At 40.2% G+C, this 24,374-nt stretch overlaps 1 protein-coding gene across 1 annotated transcript; it reads right to left on the reverse strand.

Annotated features, from left to right (window-relative positions):
* Nucleotides 1–10,203: 10,203 nt before the first annotated feature.
* LOC126281427 (40S ribosomal protein S16) lies at nucleotides 10,204–24,130 on the reverse strand. The gene is made up of 6 exons (XM_049980376.1): nucleotides 24,028–24,130; nucleotides 23,838–23,892; nucleotides 23,713–23,757; nucleotides 23,032–23,163; nucleotides 14,118–14,232; nucleotides 10,204–10,388 (listed from the first exon to the last, which is right to left on the reverse strand). Exons 2-6 carry the CDS (start codon nucleotides 23,844–23,846, stop codon nucleotides 10,243–10,245), a joined length of 447 nt encoding a protein of 148 aa, XP_049836333.1. The 5' UTR covers nucleotides 23,847–23,892; nucleotides 24,028–24,130; the 3' UTR covers nucleotides 10,204–10,242.
* Nucleotides 24,131–24,374: the final 244 nt, after the last annotated feature.

Raw genomic sequence — 24,374 nt, forward strand, 5'->3', positions numbered from 1 at the left:
GGCAGTCTGTAGTGGTCGCAGAGGACAATTCTTTGTTGATAGCACTGATCTGCTTTCTTTAGGGACGAGCAGTGACTGCTCATGACACTGATCCTAAGTTCTTCTTGACCATTTGTAATGCTTATAATTGTCACTGGTATGAAGGTTTCTTTGTGACTCTGAGCAGCTTTTTGCAATCAACATAAACTTCACACTTCCGCTGAGCATTTAGAATCACAACTGGAACTCATCTCGCTCATGACGGCAAAATAACACTTTCAATGTTAAACACCATCCAGAGTAATCTTCGTTATGTGTGCTTGGAATAGCTTCATCAGTATGGAGCTCTGATCTTCCATAGTTTGCCTGCTTGTGACGCTTGCAAGAAGTCCCATCCGGAAATAGTATTATGGCTACATTCTGCTAAAACAATAAAATTTTAAAGGCTATGTTCTTTCACTGGTAGTTTTTCTTGCAATAAATGTTCCTGTCAGCTGGACACATTATCAATTTTCAACCTTCACCACAATTACTTTTGTACCACGGAACACAGTCTTCTTAAGCTGGGAAAGGTGAAAATTGACTTTACAGAAAAATAGTCCCCCTAAGTTGACTAGCACCAGGACACATTAGCTGGTGATTATGATTCCAATTAGATTTCCTGACATCTTGATAACTGTCACCCTTGAAGGATTTTCATCTGTCGTGGTCTCACCTCAATAGATTGTTGCCTCACTTAGTTTTTCCAAATCTGGCAGCAAGTTGAGCACCTGGTAGCTTTTACAGTGACAGGGAATGGCTATGGCGTGTTGAGGATTGACATCATCCAGGGTACGGCGATGGGCTTCATCCCAGATTGGCTCACCATCTGCAGTTGACTGGTGTGAATAGAACTGCTGTGGTGGTTGACAGCTTGTAGTGCAATAGGTTGTCAAAAACTACTCCTTCTTTCTCTGCGCCTGCAGCTCATGGTCTAGTGGCTAACATTGCTGCCTCTGGATCATTGAGATGCTGCCAGCACTTCCACTTAAGCTGACGGAGGTGAAATAGCCAAGTCAATGGGACATCGAAAACCAGTCCTAAGGACTGATATGTCTTCACTACAGTGAGTGGATCATTATTAAGGTAAAGTTCTGGTTCGGATGAACAGTACAATGCCGACAAAAGTGCATAACACACAACTTTGCAGCCGAAAACTGGAAATTGTGGGCTAGAGCCCATGACTGCACCTTGTGGATGGCTCCCTGTAGGTGCCGCTCAGCAACACCAGGAACACGCGATCTAGTGTATGCAGAAGTCTGCATACAGAGAGACAGACGGCCCCGCAGCTGCTGCTAGACCATTAAAGGCCACTAAAATTAGAGATACACTCACCACAGAATCCTGTGGGACACCATTCTCCTGTATATGGGACGAACTATGGGAGGCACCAACTTGGACATGGAAAGTACAAGGGGACACAAAATTTTGGATAAAAATCGGCGGCGGGCCTCAGAGATCCCACTCGTATAATGTGACAAGGATATGATGTCGCCAGGTCGTGTAATACACTTTTCGTAAATCAAAAAAGACGGCAACGAGGTGTTGGTGTCTGGAAAAGGCTGTTCGGATAGCAGACTCGAGGGATACAAGATTATCAATGGTAGAGTGACCCTGGCGGAAGGTGCCCTGACATGGAGCCAGTAGGCCACGTGACTCCAGGACGCAACCCAGCAGCTTACAAAGAATGTTGGTAAGGCTGATGGGCCGATAGCTATCCACATCAAGCGGGTTTTTACCAGGTTTGAGCACTGGAATGATGGTGCTCTCCCACCATTGCGATGGAAAGATGCCATCACACAATATCCGGTTGAAGATGATGAGATGTCACTTGTAGTCACACGAGAGATGTTTAATCATCTGACTGTGGACCTGATCTGGCCCAGGAGCTGTGCCGGGGCAATGTGTAAGGGCGCTCAGGAACTCCCACTCTGTAAATGGGGCATTATAGGATTCGCTGTTTGAGGGTGCGAAAGGTTGGGAGGTAGTTCTCTGACGCACAGGCTCGAGCATAGTGCTCAGCAATCGTGTTTGCATTGGTAGACAACACACCATTGAAGTTAATGCCAGGAAGGTGACATACGGCATCCAATGGTCGAGATGTATCTCTCCCAACACTCCTGCTTACGTCTTTTGATAAGCTGACGAACGCGGGCAGGTGTCCATGGGCCTGACGCAGGGGCAGTAACAGGAAGATGGGGAAGTTGTCCCTACCACTCAGGTCGTCTCTCCAGTGGATAGATGGGAGAAGTCCTGCACTCAAACGGACAAATCAATGGCTGAGTAACTGCCACGAGCTACACTAAAATGTGTGGTGCCCCCACTATTTAAGAGGCAGAGGTCGAACTGAGACATCTCTGCCTCAGCCAGTAAGTACAGTGCCACCCCATAACGGGTTATGGGTGTTAAAATCTCCCAGAAGAAGGAAAGGTTTAGGGAGTTGATCAATCAGTGCAGGTAATACATTCAGGGGACTGCACAATCTGGAGGAAGATATACATTGCAGACAGTTATTTCCTGTGTTGTCCTTATTCTGACAGCCACAGCTTCAAGAGGGGTTTGAAGGGGCACAGTTGCTCTACAGACTGGGTTTAGGCCTATGAACGCAAACTCCACTTGACACTGGATTATAGTTGCTATGGTTCCTGTAATATCCCTTATAGCTGCGGGGGGGGGGGGGGGGGGGGGGGGGGGGGGGGGGGGGGGGGGGTGCGGGTCTGCATTGCCAGGAACCAGGTTTCCTGGAGAGCAATGCAGATATCAGGTGTAGAGCTTAACAGTTGCTGTAGCACAGCCCGGCAGTGGAAAAACTGCCGCAATTCGCAATTCCACTGGAGGATGACATCGTTCGACTGGGAAGGCATAGAACATTCAATGAGGCAGTTTAAGCTTCAGGGTCACCTGCTGTCACCGACTTATTGCCTGAGCAGTCTATATCCATTGTGTCTGAGGGTGCAGCGAGATCTAGGTAATCAGCAGACACCAGAATCTCCACCTCATCCCCAGAACCAGAGCTTGTAGGTATTGGTGGTGTGGGTGCCACTGCAAGTTACTTATTCTTAGGGGTATTCTTTTTTTATTTCTCTTGCAGTTCCTTGGGTTTCCCTGACTGGGAGGACTTCACCGAAAGAGTCTCCCGGACTGAGGATGAGCATGAAGCCCAACGACCAGCTGCTTTTGGGCTCTTCAGCCACTGGTGGGTGTCACCTTTCCCACTAGCAGAAACCTGAGAAAGGTGAGGAGACGAAGAAGCCTTATGCTTCTCTGGCTCAGAAGTGGGGACTGAAATCCCCGATGGTTGGGAGGGAGAGGGGCGGTGTGCTCCCAAATTAGGAAATTAGGTGGTGTGGGATCATCAGGGAGGGAAGTGCCCCCCCACCATTAAGGGGGCAGGTGTAGTCTCCCGGTTCTGAGAGGCAATAGGAATTTGAGGAACTGATGGGGCAACATTTGTTCTCATAGCAGTGGCATATGAGGAGGTCATAGCCACAGAATGTAGGCACTCTTTCCTCTCCTCCTGTAAAATCCTGCAGTCTGGCGAGGAAGGTGAATGATGCTCTCTGCAGTGAACACAGACGGGATGTGGGGCACATGGAGTATTGGAATGCAATGGACATCCACAATTTCAACAGGTGGGGCTGAAAGTACAGCAGGAAGACATATGGCCAAACTTCCAGCATTTAATGCACCGCATCGGGGAGGGATATACGGTTTGACGTCACAGCAGTAGACCGTCACCTTGACCTTCTCGGGCAATGTGTCACCCTCGAAGGACAAGATGAAAGCACCAGTGGCAACTTGGTCATCCCTCGGACCCCGATGGATGCACCGGATGAAATGAACACCTCGCCGCTCTAAATTGGCATGCAGCTCGTCGTCAGACTGCAAAAGAAGTTCCCTGTGGAATATAATACCCTGGACCATATTTAAGCTCTCACGCGGCGTGATGGTAACGGAAACATCCCCCAACTTGCCACATGCAAGTAATGCCCATGACTGGGCAGAGGATGCTGTTTTTATCCAAACTGATCCAGAGCACATTTTGGACAAGCCCTCCACCTCTCCAAACTTGTCTCCAAATACTCCACAAAAAACTGAGGCTTCTTGGACATGAAAGATTCCCCATCAACTCTCGTACATATGAGGGTACTGGGGTGAATAAGCTTCACTGCCATCCTTAGCGTGGCGTTCCTCCCACGGTGTGGCCATGGAGAGAAAGGGCTTGGGGTCATATTTCTTAGCATTAAAGTTAGACTTTGCCAGTTTAGAGAGTGCTGGCAGTGGACCACCAGCAAGAGATGGTGTACTACGCTTCATGGCGTGTCATCTGCCCTGATGCCACCTACTCCGACCAGTGGCCCTCCCCATGGGAACCACCCAGCTGCAGCAAAGGCCACCTGGCAGGATGGCCACTGCTGGGAGTCCCAATGCCCCAGGGTGACAGGCATCTACTCCTTGGCTTACGTGGAGAGTTAACGGAATAGGCATCAGCCGTGTTGTCAGAGGGCTACAACTAACAGAGTACATGGCAGCTCCACGACAATGGACTGGCTACCGTGCTGGATATGAGGTGCAAAGAAGTCCATTGTCATCGTCAGCACAGAAAGTGACACTGCATAGGACATAGTGAAAAACGCACCCAGGAAGGTGTCCTCGTCCAAGAGATGGAGAATGGGAGGGACTACAATGTGACGATGAGAAAGTAGGCTAAAGATCTCAATGCATGATGCACCATATAAGGCGACCTTCCCCAATTGGCTAGCTCTTCAGGGAAATTTTGAAAAATTGAGGTCAAACCCTACAGGGGACCATTACATAAAGACTGAAATGTGAGAGACTCCTTTTCATCGCATCTTACAACAGGCAGGAATATCTCGGGCCCATTCTAACCTCTGGACCTGCAGGGGGTCCACCATATAGGAAGCTTCTGTCAAGTCAATAAATACTCGTTTTATGCATTTCAAGCTCAGTAACAATTAATGCATTCATGAACTGCAGTTATTGTTGACCTTTTATTTCTAGGTATGTGTTCTTCATTATACAGGATTATGCTTTTATTTACAGCTTTCAAAAGTTTTTCAAACAAATTCCTCTAATATTTTTTTACATGCAAGAGGAAATTGTGATAGCATGTAGTTATTTACATTCTCTCTCCCAGCTCCTATTAATTTTCAATACATCTGCTTGAAGCGAACTGTGTGCAAATGGTTCAATTATCTTTAGAGCACTCTTCCTTAAGGTTGTTGGACAGATATCATCAATGTCTGCAAAGTGTATTGTCCTTTTATTGTTTTTGCTACTATGTCTTGAGTGTGTCAGTGCTGATGTACACTGACCATTATCAGTTCTGGGGAAAATGCTGAAGATTTTGACCCACACCAAAATTAATTGAGGAACCTCCTTGGCCAATTACTGGGATGATGTAATATGACCATATAGTCTCATGTGCCACAACCTGCAGCTTGTTTGCAACCTGTTCAATCAATGGCTGCTGAACCAGCTTTCTTAACATGCTGAATGACATCCTGATGCACATATGGTGAGTGCACAAGCCTTAAATCTCAATTAGTAACAAATCTCTTTCCTTCAGTGCTTGTTACAAAAAACAACATCCTTCACAAGACGAAATGTGCACATCAACTAAGTTTCACTTTCACTGCAAGACAGCACTCTGAAGTTGTTTTTTAGGATGATGAGTGTAGTGCCCAGGTCCTGCCTTTCTTAGCTATCTTATTTTTAACCAACAGTTGCAGAGTATTATTTGTTTGAAAGCCACATCTGACAGTTTCATTGTTGTTATATTTGGGGAATGTAAGACATCTGCCCCCCCCCCCCTCCCCATGAACCTTGCCGTTGGTGGGGAGGCTTGCGTGCCTCAACGATACAGATGGCCGTACCATAGGTGCAACCACAACGGAGGGGTATCTGTTGAGAGACCAGACAAACGTGTGGTTCCTGAAGAGGGGCTTTTCAGTAGTTGCAGGGGCAGCAGTCTGGATGATTAACTGATCTGGCCTTGTAACACTAACCAAAACGGCCTTGCTGTGCTGGTACTGCGAATAGCTGAAAGCAAGGGGAAACAACAGCCGTAATTTTTCCCGAGGGCATGCAGCTTTTCTGTATGGTTAAATGATGGCGTCCTCTTGGGTAAAATATTCTAGAGGTAAAATAGTCCCCATTCGGATCTCCGGGTGGGGCGTACACAGGACGACGTTATCGGGAGAAAGAAAACTGGCATTCTATGAGTCGGAGGCGCAATGTCAGATCCATTAATCGGGCACATAGGTTAGAAAATTTAAAAAAGGAAATGGAGAGGTTAAAGTTGGATATAGTGGAAATTAGTGAAGTTCGATGGCAGGAGGAACAAGACTTCAGGTCAGGTGAATACAGGGTTACAAATACAAAATCAAATAGGGGTAATGCAGGAGTAGGTTTAACAATGAATTTAAAAAATATGAATGCAGGTAAGCTACTATAAATAGCATAGTGAATGCATTATTGTGGCCAAGATAGATACGAAACCCAACTCCTACCACAGTAGTACAAGTTTATATGCCGACTAGCTCCGCAGAGGATGAAGAGATTAATGAAACGTATGATGAGATAAAAGAAATTACTCAATAGTGAAGGGAGACGAAAATTTAATAGTCATGGGTAACTGTAATTCAATAGTAGGAAAAGGAAGAGAAGGAAACTTAGCAGGTGAATATGGAGTGGGGGGGGGGGAGGGGGGGGGGAAGAATTGAAGAGGAAGCTGCCTGGTAGAATTTTGCACTGAGCATAACTTAATCATAGCTAACTCTTGGTTCAAGAATCATGAAAGAAGGTTGTATACATGGAAGAAGCCTGGAGATACTGACAGGTTTCAGATAGATTATAGAATGGTCAGAGATTTAGGAACCAGGTTTACTAAACCAGAGGTTTTACAGAGTTTCAGGAAGAGCATAAGGGAACAATTGACAGGAATGGGGGAAAGAAATACAGTAGAAGAAGAATAGGTAGCTTTGAGAGATGACATAGTGAAGGCAGCAGAGGATCAAATAGGTAAAAAGACAAGGGTTAATAGAAATCCTTGGTAAGCAGAAGAGATATTGAATTTAATTAAGGAAAGGATAAAATACAAAAATGCAGTAAATGAAGCAGCAAAAAGGAATACATACGTCTCAAAAATGAGATCGACAGGAGGTGCAAAATGGCTAAGAAGGCATGGCTAGAAGACAAAAGTAAGGATGTAGAGGTGAATACCACCAGGGGTAAGATAGATACTGCCTACAGGAAAATTAAAGAGACCTTTGAAGAAAAGAGAAGCACTTGCATGAATATCAAGAGCTCAGATGGAAACCCTGTTCGAAACAAAGAAGGGAAAGCAGAAATGTGGAAGGAATATACAGAGGGCCTACACAAGGGTGATGTAGTGGAGAGCAATATTATGGAAATGGTAGAGGATGTAGATGAAATGGGAGATATGATCCTCTGGACTGAAGACCACAACAATAACATGACATCTGCACAACAAAACTGCATTTGGAGACCTTACTGAAAACTATCATACTGAAGTCAACATACAGCACAATCACCTACTAAACCTACTGAAGGAAACAGAAATATACAGGTTTAATATAAACACCATCCCACTAAAATTCTGAATGAGAAACAAATTTACATCAAATGAATATTTTCTCATTGTCTGGAAGGCTGGTGTAGGTCTTGTATGTCCTGATACTCTGGCTAAACAAGGGACAAAATAAAACTGGGGCACAATATTTAGCAGCTGGCCCCACTGACATCTTGTCTCTCACTGGTTCTGTAGCCTTTTTCCTGTTTGTGTACACTACCTTCAATTAGTTTCATTATGTTGTGTGTGCACTGTAAGACCCTGCGAGTCAGCATTTATAATTTTAACAAATATTTTACTGTCAACCCATTATTATGCTCTAGCTCTTTTAGTTGCACCCTATTGTAACTTAGGTGGAATTTTAAACATGCTGTTTCTGGCTTTGCAACATACCACTAATGATGGGCATACATTGCAGGCCATGAGTGTCCATCATAGTTTTATCAAGTTTTTGTATTGTGTGAAGACACCAACTATGGTTATAAATTTCATTTGCTTCTTGTACAAAGTTCAAGGACACAGGTACATCATTTGTTAAAAGCTTCAGGCAATGTGAAGAAACATCCCTTAATGTATTGTAATGATCTTTATCACAAATATGCACTCTTTTTGGTCACTATCTGATGATCAAAATAATCAAAACCAGTTACTGAAATGAACAACAAATTTGTGACCAAAAAGACTATTTCACAGTTTAACCAATATAGTATGATGTAAGTTTTTTCACAGTGGGGTAAGCAACACAATATATGACAGGCACAAGTCCCAATATAGCCAGCGAAAGATAATGGGAAAAACAGTTTGTACATGTTAGAATTTCTCTAAGACAATGGAAAGTCATTCATACATACTGCAAAATAAATGGATTTTACATCAACTACACTATGTCCATAATGAAAAATAGTGTCAACTATAACAGCAAAAATTGTTGAGCACAACAAAGCATGTCCTCTGCATGACACTGAACATTCAGGAGTGCATGAATGCTACAATTTCCAAACAGGTACAGCAGGTGCCCTGGCAGCTCAGTTTTACACAGTGTGAACCATCTCTAATGATAAACATGCCTGAGTGGCAAGCATTTTTTCCCCAGCTAAACTCAATTTGTGTGTATGCTTTTAACTAAAACTGATAGCTGGCCAACTGATTGAAGCAGAGAATGCACGAAGCTGGAAGAACACCACTTGCTTTCAAGACCTGGTTTGTGCTACATACACTGCAAACAAAATTTTACACGCCACACTAGAGGCTATAGATAAAAAAAATTGTCTACAAAATTAAGGAAAATTGGGTTTAACTATACATTTGCACTGCACCTGCGCCATAGTTGGCACCACAGTGACAAACATAAATGAATGACTTCAAGGACATCACAGAGCCAGACACACAGTACTGTGCCTTCCACTGACCCAAAACTGCCATCATTTGCACTTTCATTGGTGTCAAGTGAGAACTTATTGGAGGGCAAGGTGGAGGTCTGTATGTTTTCTGATTAAACTTAGTTCAGCCTCAGCACTAGTGAAGGCTGTGTGCTGGTTACTGGCCTTTTTTAAGTGTCTGCAACCAACCTGCCTGCATGCCACACACAGGACATATAGCTGGAGTTATGATCTGGGACATGATTTTGTACGACAGCAGGAGCATTCTCATGGTTATCCCACAAACCCCGACTACATGTCAATATGATGATTCAACCTGTTGTGCTGGCATTCGTGAACAGCACACTAGGGGGTGTTTTCCAACAGGATAATGCTCTCCCACTGCTGTTGCAAGCCAACATGCTCTGCAGTGTTTACATGTTGCATTGGCCTGCTGGATCACCAGATCTGTCTCAAATCTGGCACATAAGATACATCAGAAAACTCCAGCTTCATCCACAAACAGAATCACCCCCATAACTGATTTTTTCAAATTATGTTCCAAATTGTTTTATTAATGGGAAATATAATAAATATCACACACAGATAAAGACAGCTTTTCAAGATCAAAATAATAAGTTACAAAATATTGAAGGACACCTGTCAAAACCCCAAGTATACTTGTGTATTGGAGTGATTAATGTATCCTGAAACTTGGGGTCATTTTTTAATTTATCCGTAGCTGTGAAGTCTAACCACAGATTTCGTAAGTTTCCTGTGGACTTAAATCTTGGAAGAGCTGGCTGGAGCACAGAGGATGTATTTCTCATATCACTGGTGAGCACCTGTCACTCAACTGACAAAATAATGTACCTTCAGTCACTAATGAAGTAACATCACATTCTTCATTTTCTGAGCTGCTAAATTCAATGTCAAACACAGGATTATAGTAAGCATTGAAAGCAATGCCTAAACAGCAATAAAGGAGGGAGTGAAAAAATTTCTAGGCCTCATGGTGAAAAAGATGTCAATTGCTTGCCTATCTTTTGAACAATTTGTTTTAAATGCGCACAGAGCACCGCTAAATCAGCAAACAATATTTGTGTTACAAAATATTTGATGGATACGATATAATTTGGCTTGTGTTCCATTAATACATAAAATAACTGCATAAAAATTGGAATAATTTCCAAGGTGAAATAAATGAGACCCTGTTTTCAAAGAATGTTTATTAATAAGAGAATATACACTTTAACGGTATGATTTCTGGTATCTTGCACGGGCACCTGGTCCACCGAACTTCTTGGGCTCGCAACGCCTCGGGTCAGCTACCAAGAGAGTTCTGTCATACTGGATCAAAATATCCTTTATCTCTTTCTTAGACGCCTCGTCTACATCTGAAAATTAAATGTCATTTATTAAAATCATAAATCCACAAAATAATCTTTTAACAATGAACACTAATTTTATACCAACAGAGAACCATTTAATACTTAAAAACTAGAATACAGATTTGTTTTGCCTCTGATGTTTCACTATAATAAGAAATACTGCAGCACTACAAGGACATTATTTTGCAATTCCATGTACATCAGTCTAACTACAGGGCATTTAAAATTAGTTTCAGCTTTTGATAGTTCAGTACAGAGCAGGTGGAGGGAAGTGCAGTTGCCAGCGTGCACTGAACACATCAGCAAACAATGGTAACTCCAGGCCTACTCAGCGCGTAATCTGTCAGCTGCGCAAGCTGGCTGATCTGCAGTAATTGTCAAACCATTTTAAAGAAACTCTTCTGTAATAAACTCAGTCTCGCACATCTTAGAGATTCATTCCTCAGCTTCATTTCGTTAATGGCCACAGTTATTGTGATATTTCAGTATTAAACTACTGCAAGAAATTCTTTAAGTTTGCAGTGCAAAGTAGGAGCCCCTATGAATTTGCATTTGGTGTGACCTACAAGAAGGGTAGTAGGACTGATCCACAAAACTACCGTCCAATATCCTTGACATTGATTTATTGTAGTCTCTTGTAACATTTAGAGCTCCACATAATGCCCTTCTCAATGTCAACCAGCATTTCGAAAACACCCATCATGTGAAACTTTTCTCCCATGACATACTGAAAGCTTTGGATGAAGGCTACAGATAGATTTCTTCTTCTTCTTCTTCTTATCATACCATACCATATATCATACCATCATATCATCATAACATAATATCATCATATCATAACATAATATCATAACATAATATCATCATATCATAACATAATATCATCATATCATAACATAATATCATCATATCATAACATAATATCATCATATCATAACATAATATCATCATATCATCCACGACTGATTATGCCTCAGCATTCAGTTTTTCTTGATTTCCAAAAAGCATTTGACTCCGTACTGCACCTACACTTGCTATCAAAAGTACAATTATATGGGTTATGAAATTTGTTACTAGACTGAACTTTTTGGTAGGTAGGTCCAAACATGTTATCTCAGATGAGTCATCGTCAGATGTAGAGGTAAGTTTGGATGTAACCCAGGACAGTGTGCTGAAACCCTTGCTGTTCATGTTGTATATTAATGATCTTACACATAATAGTGAAATCAAGCGTTTTGCAGATGATGTAGTTATCCATAATGATATATTATCATAAAGAAGCTGCATAAATATAAAGCCAAACATTGATAAGATTGCAAGCCGTGCAGAGATTGGCAACAAAAAACTTAGTATCCTATGACTATAAAATCAGTGAGTCACTGTTGGAATTTGTCATCTAATACAAATACCGAAGTGGAACACTTTGTAGGACTATGAAACTGAATGGTCACATACGATCAGTCATGGTTGCAGCAGGTGGTACACTTCCGTTTACTGGTAGAATACTGAGGAAGTGCAGAAGAGATTGCATGTGACCAGTCCTAAAATATTACTCTTGTGTGTGGGGGCCATACACGTACCTAACAGCACATACTGAATGTATACAGAGGAGGGCAGCACAAATGGTCACATGTTTGTTTAATCCATGGGAGAGTGTCACAGAGATAACGAACGAACTCATCTGGAAGGCGCTAAGATAGTTTACATCTATCCTGAGAGTCTGTTAAAAGTTCCAAGAACTGGCTTTAAATGATGACCTTAGGAATATAAAACAACCCTCTATGTATCACTAACATATGAATCATAAGGATAAGACTAGAATAATTACTGTACACACAGAGGCATTCAAACAATTATTCTTCCCACACTGTACATGTGAATGGGACAGGTAGAAACGCTAATACCTGGCATAATGGAATGTACTCTCTGCTATGCACCTCACGATGGTTTACAGTGTAGACATAAATGTGCCATAAGAGGCACCCAAAAATAAAGGCACTATGGACCACTGCAAGTGGAAAATATATAATTCCACACCTGGGACAGATAACTGCTCTGGTAGTGCAGAAGAGAAAATTAGAAATCAGATTACAACAGTAATTTAAGTGGTGTTTCCCCATTACTGTAACTGCAACACACTGGAATTTAAGAGAAGAGCATGTCATGGACTGATCACCACCTTGTAACACAATATACTAATTATTGTGTCACTGTAGAATAAATTGTCAATGAAAAATTTGAGTTACCTGTACAGTACAGTACAAACAATGTATTACTTCAGTGAATACTGATTTTTTGTGAAATCTATTAGTCAAGATCACACCTAGAAAACTGATAAGCTTAACCATTACCTATCATCTTCAGTTCAAAGTATACACAGCAGAGCCTAAGGTAAGAGGGCACTTGTCAGACAGCCATTAACACAGGGGGATGTCCACTTTAAACTCTTACTTATAACAGGCAAGCACTGTCATTGTACACTCAAAATGGCACACAAAATAGCCATGCTGTCTGATTACAGCGAGTCAGTTTCTGTGAGGTGGACATACATAAACTGCTAGCACCTCATAGAAACTGACTGTTACTGTCACAAGCCAGCATGGCCATTGTATTTGTCACTGAGTGCACAATGACAGTGCTTGTTGTACTTACGAATTACTCACTTTAGTTATATGAGCTCGAAGTTGACATTTACTTGCATCATGAACACCCTATTGACACAGTATACTCTTACGTTAGACACTGCTATGTATATTTTAATCTATCTACTTTCCTGCAAGCGATATTGACAAATCAAATTTTTAGAAAAATCAATATTCACAATACATGAAATTCAAAAAGAGAAACTGCAAGTTTTAGACAATATAGCAAAAGGTTTGCATTTCTACAATGAAGTACTACAAATAACTTAAATTATATAATAAACTGAATACTACTTTTCAATTTTTAGAGTTTATATGAACAACTAGCACCTATAAATAAATTTATGCATACAAATTTGATCTGCATTTTGTCACAGTCTGTACGTTTTGCCTCTACAGAATGCAACTAGTAGCAAACAGACACGGTGTGCCAGAAGCCACATTTGGCAACGTAACCATCTGGTTGTGTGTCACTGCTAATTTCTCACAAAAAATGAAAATTTTCCTGGTAGTAAAACTGCATTGTACTTCCTTGTGTAAAGGAACTGTAATTTTTTCAGTACACAGGGCAATGCTTTCCCTTGCAGGCATGTAATCACAAAACAACAACATACACAAGCAAGAACCCACAAAACACGGTTTTTAATAACTCTATGGGACTGTTGATTCTCTGGCATGATTAATTCAACACTTACAACAAACAACCTGGACATCATTCATCCTTTCAAAAAGTACCTCACTACCACCAGATCCAGTTTGTACGTGATGTGTCAAATAGCTACAACAGACACCAGATAATGATCTGTTTGTACTTCTAGATCTCTGGATGACAATTACAACTGAAGTGAAGACTTTGAAGCTACACTAACTGCCCAGCAACTCACCACTTGTGGGCCCCCTCCCCCACCCTCCACATCTGAACATGTGATTCCTACTTCAGATCTGCTTTTGCCCTTTATTCCCCTTAACTTTGCAGGTATTTCTGTGGCCATAAGCATAGAATTTCTAAACCTGAATGCTAACACCCCTGTCTCACACACAAACAGGAAACTCCTTATTTCACATATTGCAAAATTACAGACAGCATACTTACATTTCTGGTAGTAAGAAACAAGAGCTTTTGAAATGGCTTGACGAATAGCATAAATCTGTGCAACATGGCCACCTCCGTTTACACGAACTCTGATATCAACTCCGGAAAAACGCTCCTGTGACAGTGAAAACAACAACTTACAAAAAATGGAACTGTTGGAACAATCTCTGTACACTATATTATTGCATGAAATTTACTGAATCAAGATAATATTCCACTAGATTAAATCATTTCATTAAACAAGTACTAACAGGTATAAGAAAATAACAGGCATTACAATTTGATATCAAATTAAATTTCTGTGGCAATTTAAGTCGCCATCAGCACTAATATCAATACAATTTATTACAGTTTATGATCTGCAAAGTTAACTGGAGGGAAGAACACTTAAGCATACTGCTACAAATGTTAGAATAAAAAGAGTTAACAAAACAGTTGGTACTTTCTTTAGTATTATATTTGGCAACTACTGCTGACTATAGGAGCAAATGAAAAGTTTACAGTAGCACCCATCTGCTTTGACCTGTCATAGGACATCATACAGTATATTTGAAATGGACAATGTTTGTGGAGGGCAAGTTAAGGTGCTCTAATATGGGATATTTGTGTTTCCAAATTGTGTGGTGTAAGTGATATTTGTGATGCACTGGACTCAATTACTGCCGTTTGTGAAAATACTGGAAGTGTTTGTGGCTGTTTGTAAGCGAGTTTTTTCCTTCCATGTTGCCAGTTATGGGAACGATTTGTTTATGGGTTTGGAATTATTAGTGTGGTGTGTTGCTTACTGTTGGAGACAATTTTGGTTCTTCTTGGTTAGTTATTGGTATGACAAAAAGTTAACAAGAAGGTAACAGCATGCCGCAATGAGGGGATATCTTGACCAGAAGTAATTTCCTTCAGTAGTTCAATCCAATTGCCAACTATAATAGTGCCACAGTTGTAGAGAAGGTATATTTTAGACCGGGGGCTACAAAGCTTAATTTGTTCCTTCTTCCTCGAAAATTGTGTTAATGCAATTTTTAACGAATTTTTGGGTTCCGTCAATTGTAGGTAATTATTCCAACTTGAGATTGGAAGTTAGAGTGGCATTTTACCTAAATCTGCGAGGTTAGATTTGCAGTGTCAAGTATGTAAGCAGGTTTTGGGGTTATACCACAGATCAAGTGAAGTGTTTGCCATTGGATTTGCCAAGCGGTGTGTGGTTTTTTTCAATTTTGATTAAGCTATATAGTCAACTTGTAAGCATACTGTCATATTGCTGGTTTGGTTGCGGATTATCTTTGTGGGTAGCCACGTCTGCATAGTCGAGTACAGGACACTGAACTGTTATCGCGTGTTGAGGGTAGCTTTGCATGTGACAGGCATTTTTAGTGTTGCTACAAGTGCTATTAAGTAAAGTGATAAAATCTGAAAATGATTCAGAGGAAAGTGTGTCAAGAAGTAATTAAAAAAGGAGCAGTGCAGACCATAACATATTTGTGTACCCTCTCATTGCATGTTGTACCACACAGTATCAATCATCCGCACCATGTTTGGTCACTCAGAATGAACTAATGTGCATCAGCAAAAATTAATTACCATAAAAGAGTGCAAACAAGTGCCAGTGTCTTGTAGCGAGCATGAGAACGTGCTTTCGGTCATCGCGTTTCCTCATCATCGGCAATCAGCCATGCCGCAACGGTTATGTGCACGCTCGTACAACTGAGAACTGAACTGTAAAATTAACTTTACGAACAGTGTTCTATCATTACTAGTGTCAAGGAAGACTGGCACCAAATATCTGTGTACGCGTGACGAGAGTAAGAACTTCCGTTCTATCATTCGGCTTCCGCATCAACAATAATCACTCGCGTCGTGTCTTAAGCGTATGCTCGTGATATTGTGGACAGATAATCATCAAGATTGTCAATTGGGATAAACATTTATGACTTACAAGTGTAAAGAGTGCAACCTGTGAATTCTTATTGTCTCAGAATATAGTTATTCATACCAGACTTAAGTCAGTGTTGTGTTTTAACATTGAGTGGCTCCCCAAAACCCACATGCATATTTCGATAGATAATTTCAGGCAAGCCAGCAGCAGTGTGGGGGCAGAACAATACGACTGCAGCGAAATCAGGTACATGGTGTGGACAGGGGGCACAGACAAGTGGCAAGAGAAAACAGTTTCAGGATCCCCACCCATATGTACCCCCGGGCATATTACAAAGTGAAATTTCTGGTACCAATTTTTGGATATGTGTGGGGATTCACAGTACCAGGCATAACAATTCAACAATGTAGGACAAGCACAATCTCCTATGAACTTTCAACCAGTTTTTTGGGTTTTTTATTGACAAGTTTGTCAAATGCTGAGGATTTTGTTTGCTTGATTTTTGCTTATGTCTTCATTATTAGAATTGTCATATGCTTAGTTTGTCTCCACTGAAAACCCACTAATACCATTGTTTTGTTAGTTTCATGTTATTCATGCAATTAACATTTTTCGTATTTGTTTCTGTATGCATGTGTAATGCACTATGTCATGGTTGGCATATCGTGTAAGTTTGAAATACTTGTGTCCATCTTCATGAAGCGAGAGGTCAGAGCTGGTGGGTGGCACTGGAACCTTTGGTTATCCCTAAAAGTGTCACCAGATCTTGAAATGATACTGCTTACTAAAAGGAGTCCACACCAGTAGCTCTACCTCTAACATGGTGTACACATGGAATAGAAAAAACTCCCAGATTTCACTGTTTAAAGTACACTTTTCCCAGGTGAAAATACATTTTTCCCATGTTAACTAAAAAATTTCCTCAGACCTGTGAAACTTATCAAACCTTTGACTGGTTTGGTTTTGTACACTGGTGTAAAACTTCCTGGCACTTAAAGGAAATGAAACCCAAAAAGCAATGTGTTTTGTATATGTGTGTGGCAACATTTACAGTGCATATTTAGTACTATGGAAGTGAAATAAGAATTCCACTGAATACAGCATGGTAGTTTATACATGGCAGCTTCCAAAGCACTAAAATCTGGACTGCACTGCACAATGCAATTTTGTCAGCCAATCACATTCCGTTGCATGATCTCACCAGCCAAGGCCAGCAGGTATTGAGAACATAAGACATGCGATGTAGTCAGCCAATAGCAATATCAGTGTTATGTAGTGTGAAAATACAAACAGGAAATGTCAATGACTTAATTTACATACACTATAGCTACAAGAGAAGCTAAGCTTCTTCAAAAAATTATTTTGCTGTTTTTCCAAGGGTGAGGTTAGGCAGGATCCTACCAGCACAGCTTAAACTGCAGCAGCTGACTATCTCTTTAGCACAATTTTAAATTTCACTGTTGCACACCGAACATATTGTAGCTTACCTGGCTGAATACATACTTCGACTTTTATAAAAGCCAATTATGTGTTACATTGCTCAAGAACTCACCTCAGACTTTTTTGAAGGATAACTATACTTTTTACCATTGTTACAACAAAATTAATAATCTGTGAAAGAACTGAACCCTGAATCTTGGTCTTTAGCGTGTTACATTTTAAAATATATTGCATAAATAGCTTACTGTCTGGGCCTGAAATTTTTCTAAGTGTCTAGTCCTCAAAGCATTGAGAAATTTGGGATTAGTGGAGACATACCACCAGCCAGGTCTGACCAATGACATCATCAACACACTGAAAACTATTATCCAACATGGCTACCAAAGCATCATCACAACACTCAAAAATACAAATGCCGTGCATATCAGACACGGACAAAACCCCAATGAAATTAGAGGGACAACCTTTGGGGAAGGGGGTTTTGCATGGATACAACCTAAAAATTTGATAAGAAAAAACACCATTCTAGACAAGTTCCTTTATATATAAAAAACAGAGCACTGGTATCAAACTATTTTTTCCAGTACCCTTATTTCTTAAATTGTGTGTAGTGTCAACTAGAAAATAGATAAGTTTGCAACTATCCAGACAGTGGTAATATCTTTAAAAAAATTTCATATTCATTTGACCTTTTCTACATAATTATAGTGTATTCTAAAGGACGAAATTATACATGGCTCCCCATGCAGTGATCACTTCTGAAGATGGAAATAATTCCAAAATGTGTCATGCATAGTTTGCGATAAATTAATTCGACACCTGCTAGATGCCTTTTTTATGCAACCTTCCCAGTTTAACCACAGAACTCTTACCTTCTATCTTTTCTCCTATTTCTCTACTCTCAGGAGTCCCTGCACAAATTAGATCACACATGTAGTCAGCCACTACAAGAATGTCCCCAACACCTCCTGCATGCCAAGTGCACTGCATGGAGGGGACACTAGCATCAATCCCAGCTCTGGAATTTGTAAACATTGCTATGGTGCCAGATTGCAACCCTACCACTCAAGGTCGCACATGGTGCCATGCTTCCATAGTGGCTGCAACACACATGCCCTATATTCGTTTAATCATGGATCATGAGTTACCAACTGAACTTGTGTAAAATGTGAAGGGTAAGGTGTTGCTAATTTCAAACATATATGATATGGCCTCTTCCTCTCACTGAAGGAAAGTAGGCAGCACCATTACATTAAAAAGGCAATCCCAAAAGCCCATATTACTTATGCTTTTTGGGAGGAAAAGGACAACAGCACGACTAATATTGTTGTCAAAAGTGAACAAGTAGCTGTTGCTCTGAAACTGCAATAACTTCTGTGAAGAAAACAACAAGGGAAAGGTGTGCTGGAGATCTACAGGAGCCAACTGCTACTCTTTCAGCTCCAGGGAAAACCAAAGTGTGTGCTTCTAACTATAACAGAACTGGATGATTTTCAAGGGGACAATTCAGCAACATACATATGATTATTAAATGTCGAAAGAATATCCAACCCAGAAGAAGCTGCTGCTCCGACTCATTTTCAAAGGAAAAATCTATTCCTTCAGCACTGGTGAAAAAGATAGCCTTCCAATAGGAAGTGTCTCTGGAAGAAGAGTTCTGCTTGAGCAGCAGGACATCATTGCCTGGAAATGCCATTTTCTGGGCAAAGTATTGAAGCGTAAACCCCACAAAATCGTTTGGATGGATGAAACATGAATAAACACCGGTAATTCCAGACAGACTGCATGGACTGATGACACAATGACTGACAACTTCAATTGCACATGGCAGTCAGCTCATTCTTTAGCATGCTGGTGAGCTTGTACCGAATGCTTCGTTGATTTTTACAGAAAATAAATCTTGAGAGGTAACAAAATTTGTTTATTTCATTCTTTGCCTTGCATGCAGCAGCAGAAGAAGTGGTTGTATAGATTCTTTTGACACAGCATTGAGAAGGGCAAAACTGTTGGAAACAGTGAAAGAGCACAAATCATGTAATATCATTTACAACACTGACAAAATTGCCTAGAAGAAACTGTACAGTGTTCCAGCCTCCATCACACCACTGCCTTCTTAATGCAATAGAAATCACAGGATTCAGGTGAAATCTTACATTGTAAACAAAAATAAAAGTTTAATTTAAAAGATTAAAAATTTAGTGTATGGGGTAGTATGACTCCCACAAAATGAAACAGGATTGCCAAATATACATGGCACATCTCAGTAGACACATGGCAACAAGGTGTACTTTTATTCTAACACAAATTCTGCATAAGCAAGCAAGAGAATTTTCAGGATGTACACATCTGTTGCATGAAATTGTAAATAATGCCATTCCCATCCATGTCAACATGTGCACACCGCTATCATTTGTGGATTGTCCTATCAGAGTGAATATGACCTGGGACAACTGGGAGAAACCCGGGAATTTCTTAGAAATACAGGATTTTATTGTTTTTGTAATTCTGACTTAAGAACTGATACTCTAACAAAGGAGATTGCTGTATTCCGCTACTGCAGCAATAAAACAATGACAGAAAAATAGCAAACTGCAAAAGAATTGCACCATATACCGCAACACAGTGCTCATACAAGTGTGTCAACAGCAAAATGCCTCAAAGGCTTTGGGAAGATTATGGAATGCTACATAACAAACTGCCTCCAACAAGTGAGACAACTGTTTACATTAGATTCCTTCTAGCAGTTACGAGCGGGCACACACCTTCTCGGGACACTCAAGAAAGTGAAATAGACAAAAAATTTTGGCCAGATCACTATACCAGTAAGTGCCAGTTGTACAGTCCCCAGCTAGCAGCTGCTTGAGTTCTATTCTGGAAGTAGTGTGGAAGATATTGTACAAACATGTAACACCTAACTGGAGAATAATCGCGCAATAACTAAATTGATGATTCTGGGAGGGAAGATGGCAAGATTCTTAGAACGAGGACTGAGATGAAAGTCTGACATCACACAAATTAAGGAAGAATATGGTGATTCCAAATTTATATAAAAATACCGTACAACTGCTTTTCGGTCTCATGCTTGAGGATTATAGAAGTGTCAGATACCACCCATATGCTTTGACCCATGACATCAATATGGCAGAAATGGCTATTCTAAGCATCTTCAATATAGCACTTGTGATGTCACTACATACACATGGCAAAAAATACGTAAATACTTATAAGACTATAACATCTACCCAAAAATACAAACTAGCAGGTCAAATGCGAGAAACTGGGGTTCTTAGGGAGTGGACAGGCTAAATATAACAGTAAAAACACCACTATCCCAAAACACAAAATTAACAAAAAATTACCAAATGTACAGGAATCTGACATCCCTTGACCTATATAGGCCAACCACAATTGTTGATAGGAAAAAACCAACGCCTACAACTATGAAAAACAGAACCAAAAACACAACACCTCAAAAATTCAAAAGTCAAACATCCCTATGTAAATTAAAACACTTTTGACACCATGAATACACGAAACATTCCAACTCGAGAAAAATAGACCAAAAAAATAAAAAAATTACTTACCACAAACAAGTTTTGGGGCTGTAAAGTAGGTTGGCCAACACACACACACAAAGAGAGAGAGAGAGAGAGAGAGAGAGAGAGAGGAGAGAGAGAGAGAGAGAGAGGGGGGGCGCACCATCAAACAGCAACACGACATCTACAAACACAACCAACTCACAAACTCTGTCTTAATGACAACACACACAACACCCGTATGTCATGGGTCAAACCAAACAGGTGGAGTCTGATGCTTCTGTTGACCCCATGCTTGAAGGCATTGATACTTCACAACTTATATTCTGTCATGTTATAAAAACAACCAATTGTGCCAAACAGTCATTTATTTGGGTGTAACAATTTCTGCAATGTTGGAAGGCCTATTTTGTTTCATCTTGCCAGGGACAAAATAGACTTAATTAGCTCAAGAAATCACACTGTCAGTCATGGGTACTAATTGTATTAACAGCTTTTTCAGTGTTACATAACATTTTGATTTTTCATGTGGCGAAACGTTTGACGAACTCTGATGAGGTAACAGATTCTTTTGCACTAAGGAAAGCACACCATGGAAAGCTGTAGCAAGATTAAAGAGCTGTCTTGCCTTTACTGGCTTTATGTATAATTCATTTTATGACAAAATAGCAAGTTATTAGCTAATAGTAATTAAGATAGCAAATTTTACCACTAGCGCTTGTTCTCCCAATTACAAATAATCCCATCCGGTATTAATTGCGAGCTTTCTTATTTTTTTTTATTAGGAGGGGCAGGTTGTCAAACTTGCTGACTGGGAGCAGGAGAGGTACCACAGGACTTTAATTTCCACTGTCCTGAATATAGTTTGGTGGCATACACATGAGCACTCAAGTATGCACTTTAAATGTGCAGGTTTTGGTACAGTTCACAAAATTCCGATACTCTTTGAAATACCCTCAAATGTAACAGGTGCAAAGATTAATATTGTATGCGAAAGCCTTGAGTTCCTTGTAGAGCACTATGTATAAATTTGAACCATTAAGTTCTTGTTTGTGTGCTCCCACTATTAAGTACTGTTACTATTGGCTGACCATCACATGCCTTACACTCTGAATATCAAGTCATCGGCTGGCAAGATCACGGCCTGATATATGACTGGCTTACAAAAGCACATTGCAACATTTATTTCAATGCTTTGGAAAGTAACATGGGTGTTTGGTGGAATTCGAATTTGTACTTTCATAATTCCTGCAGATCAAAGGTCTTTCCAAAACCTATTTTTCCCCCAAATTTCATTTTCTTTCTAAGTGCCCGGAAACTATGCCTGTGGGTAAGACCAACACCATTTACAGGATTGTTGAGTTTTACAGTTTTGAGGGAAAATATATTGTTACTTAAAATGGAGAAAGTGTTTTCACCTGGGAGAAAGTAGTTTTTAACTGGGAAATCCAGGAAAAACCTTTGAATTCTTTTTCTTGTCCACATATACACACTGACTATCGTACTGGGTTAGATCAGGTGCTGATACACTGAATTCACAATACCAGTGAATTTAATAGCCAAAAAAAGTTCAGCTACATAAGTCCAAACAGTAAATCAGACGTTACATACAACGCAATGAATTGAGCATAGTATCATATGGTACATAATTTTGTTATGGCGATCATACTGAACATCTGGGATCATGTCTTATTTGCTATATACTGATATCACAAAGCAGGACATGTGAAATGCAAATATGCCAATTCTATTTCAAGGAATCTGGCATTTCTCCCAACAATTCCGAACAGAATTCAATGCTAAACAAGTTTTATCCACAAACATCTGTACTTTAATTTTCAACTCAAGTTGTATAGCATATGTTGCCTACGATAATAACACAAAATACTGTATGCCCATAACAGTGTTGAGTCAATGAGCTAGAATGAATTAAAACAACAAGTCTGCATATGGGTTAAAATTTGACCATTGACTTTCATTAAATGAATAGGAAAATTAACTATATGAAGCCCATACAAAGATTTACACGAGCAACACTTTACCAAAACAAATTAATGACTAGTACCTTTCCTAACAGCAGTACTGGTTCCTGAAGTTTATATTGCAGCACACGAGGCTCTACCATCTCCAATGGCCTGCCATTTACTCTCAAGTTTCCATTTCCTCTTTTACAATATGCAACAGCAGTTGCACTTTTCTGAAAAAAGAAAGTCATATGAAACCTTTTGCATTAGCTCAATAGTCATATTTTAGCCTTGTTTCTTAGCCTCAGTAAGAACTGAAAATTCACATATACATCATATTCGGGATATATTAACATCACAGGCATATTGATTGGCGATATGCAAGTGGAAAAAAGGGTGGGAGGGCGAAATAGTACTATGCGGATAATCCAAATCTCTTACTAGAATTGTCGTATAATCACTTATTAGAATAGCTTGTGAAGGAAGTGTTAACACCAATAAAAAGTCTAGTGCAATATTAAATTTTTACCCACACTAAATACATCTAATCTTCAACCACCAACTGACAAGCCGAAAGAACACATGTCGGCGGAACATTCCCGTAACAAGGTTCATTTATCTTATCCACAGGAGTTCTGTTACAGAAAAAGTTAAACAGCGCGACAAAAATAACACTTTACGAAGACGAGGGTAGGTAATACGCTTGAATGAGTCTAAGTAGTTAGTGATGTGTAACAAATATCACGTCACACTACAATAGGATTACAGTGCGAATCTCATACCTTTCTACCGAACACCTGCACGGAAGGAATCGGCTCCTTTGCTGGCTGCAACATGAAATTGATATCAGTCTTCAGTAAAGCAGTAAAAAATAAATTTTCTTAAATCAAATTATAACTAAACAAACCTTCTGCATTCTGGTGGTTACCGCGTGGTAAGGAAGTGTCTGGTCCAAAGAACACCTACAGTCAAATCAACATTACATTACTGGATATTGAAATACTAACACACAAAACTTAGCTTTTCTAAATTCTAAACTCCGACATAATTATTGAAAATAACACAATCGAAAAACCGATTATTCAAAACCAACTTACCTGCAGTCACTCAACTCACAAAATAGACCACCACTTCCTTCCGTCAACCAAAGAACAAAGTTCCAACAGACATCCCTAGTTTCCTTCAAGTACAAACTAGAGGTACGAACCTTCGACAATAAATAGTATCTATGGTCGAAGGTAAGAACATTCTTGCCAAAGTCAAACAGACAATGTCGTTCGCGCGTGAGCCATAACATATAGATCATTTTAACGAGAAAGGCAACAATAAGATATGTTTACCAAATTAATGACGAGCAATCCAAGTAACCTCCTGAGCTAATATTCCGTTTCAGATATTCTACCCTATTCCAATATTCAACGTTTAGCTGTTTGGAAAGTAGTAA

The sequence above is a fragment of the Schistocerca gregaria genome, chromosome 7 (genome assembly GCF_023897955.1).
Source record: "Schistocerca gregaria isolate iqSchGreg1 chromosome 7, iqSchGreg1.2, whole genome shotgun sequence".
In the NCBI taxonomy this organism is placed as follows: domain Eukaryota; kingdom Metazoa; phylum Arthropoda; class Insecta; order Orthoptera; family Acrididae; genus Schistocerca; species Schistocerca gregaria.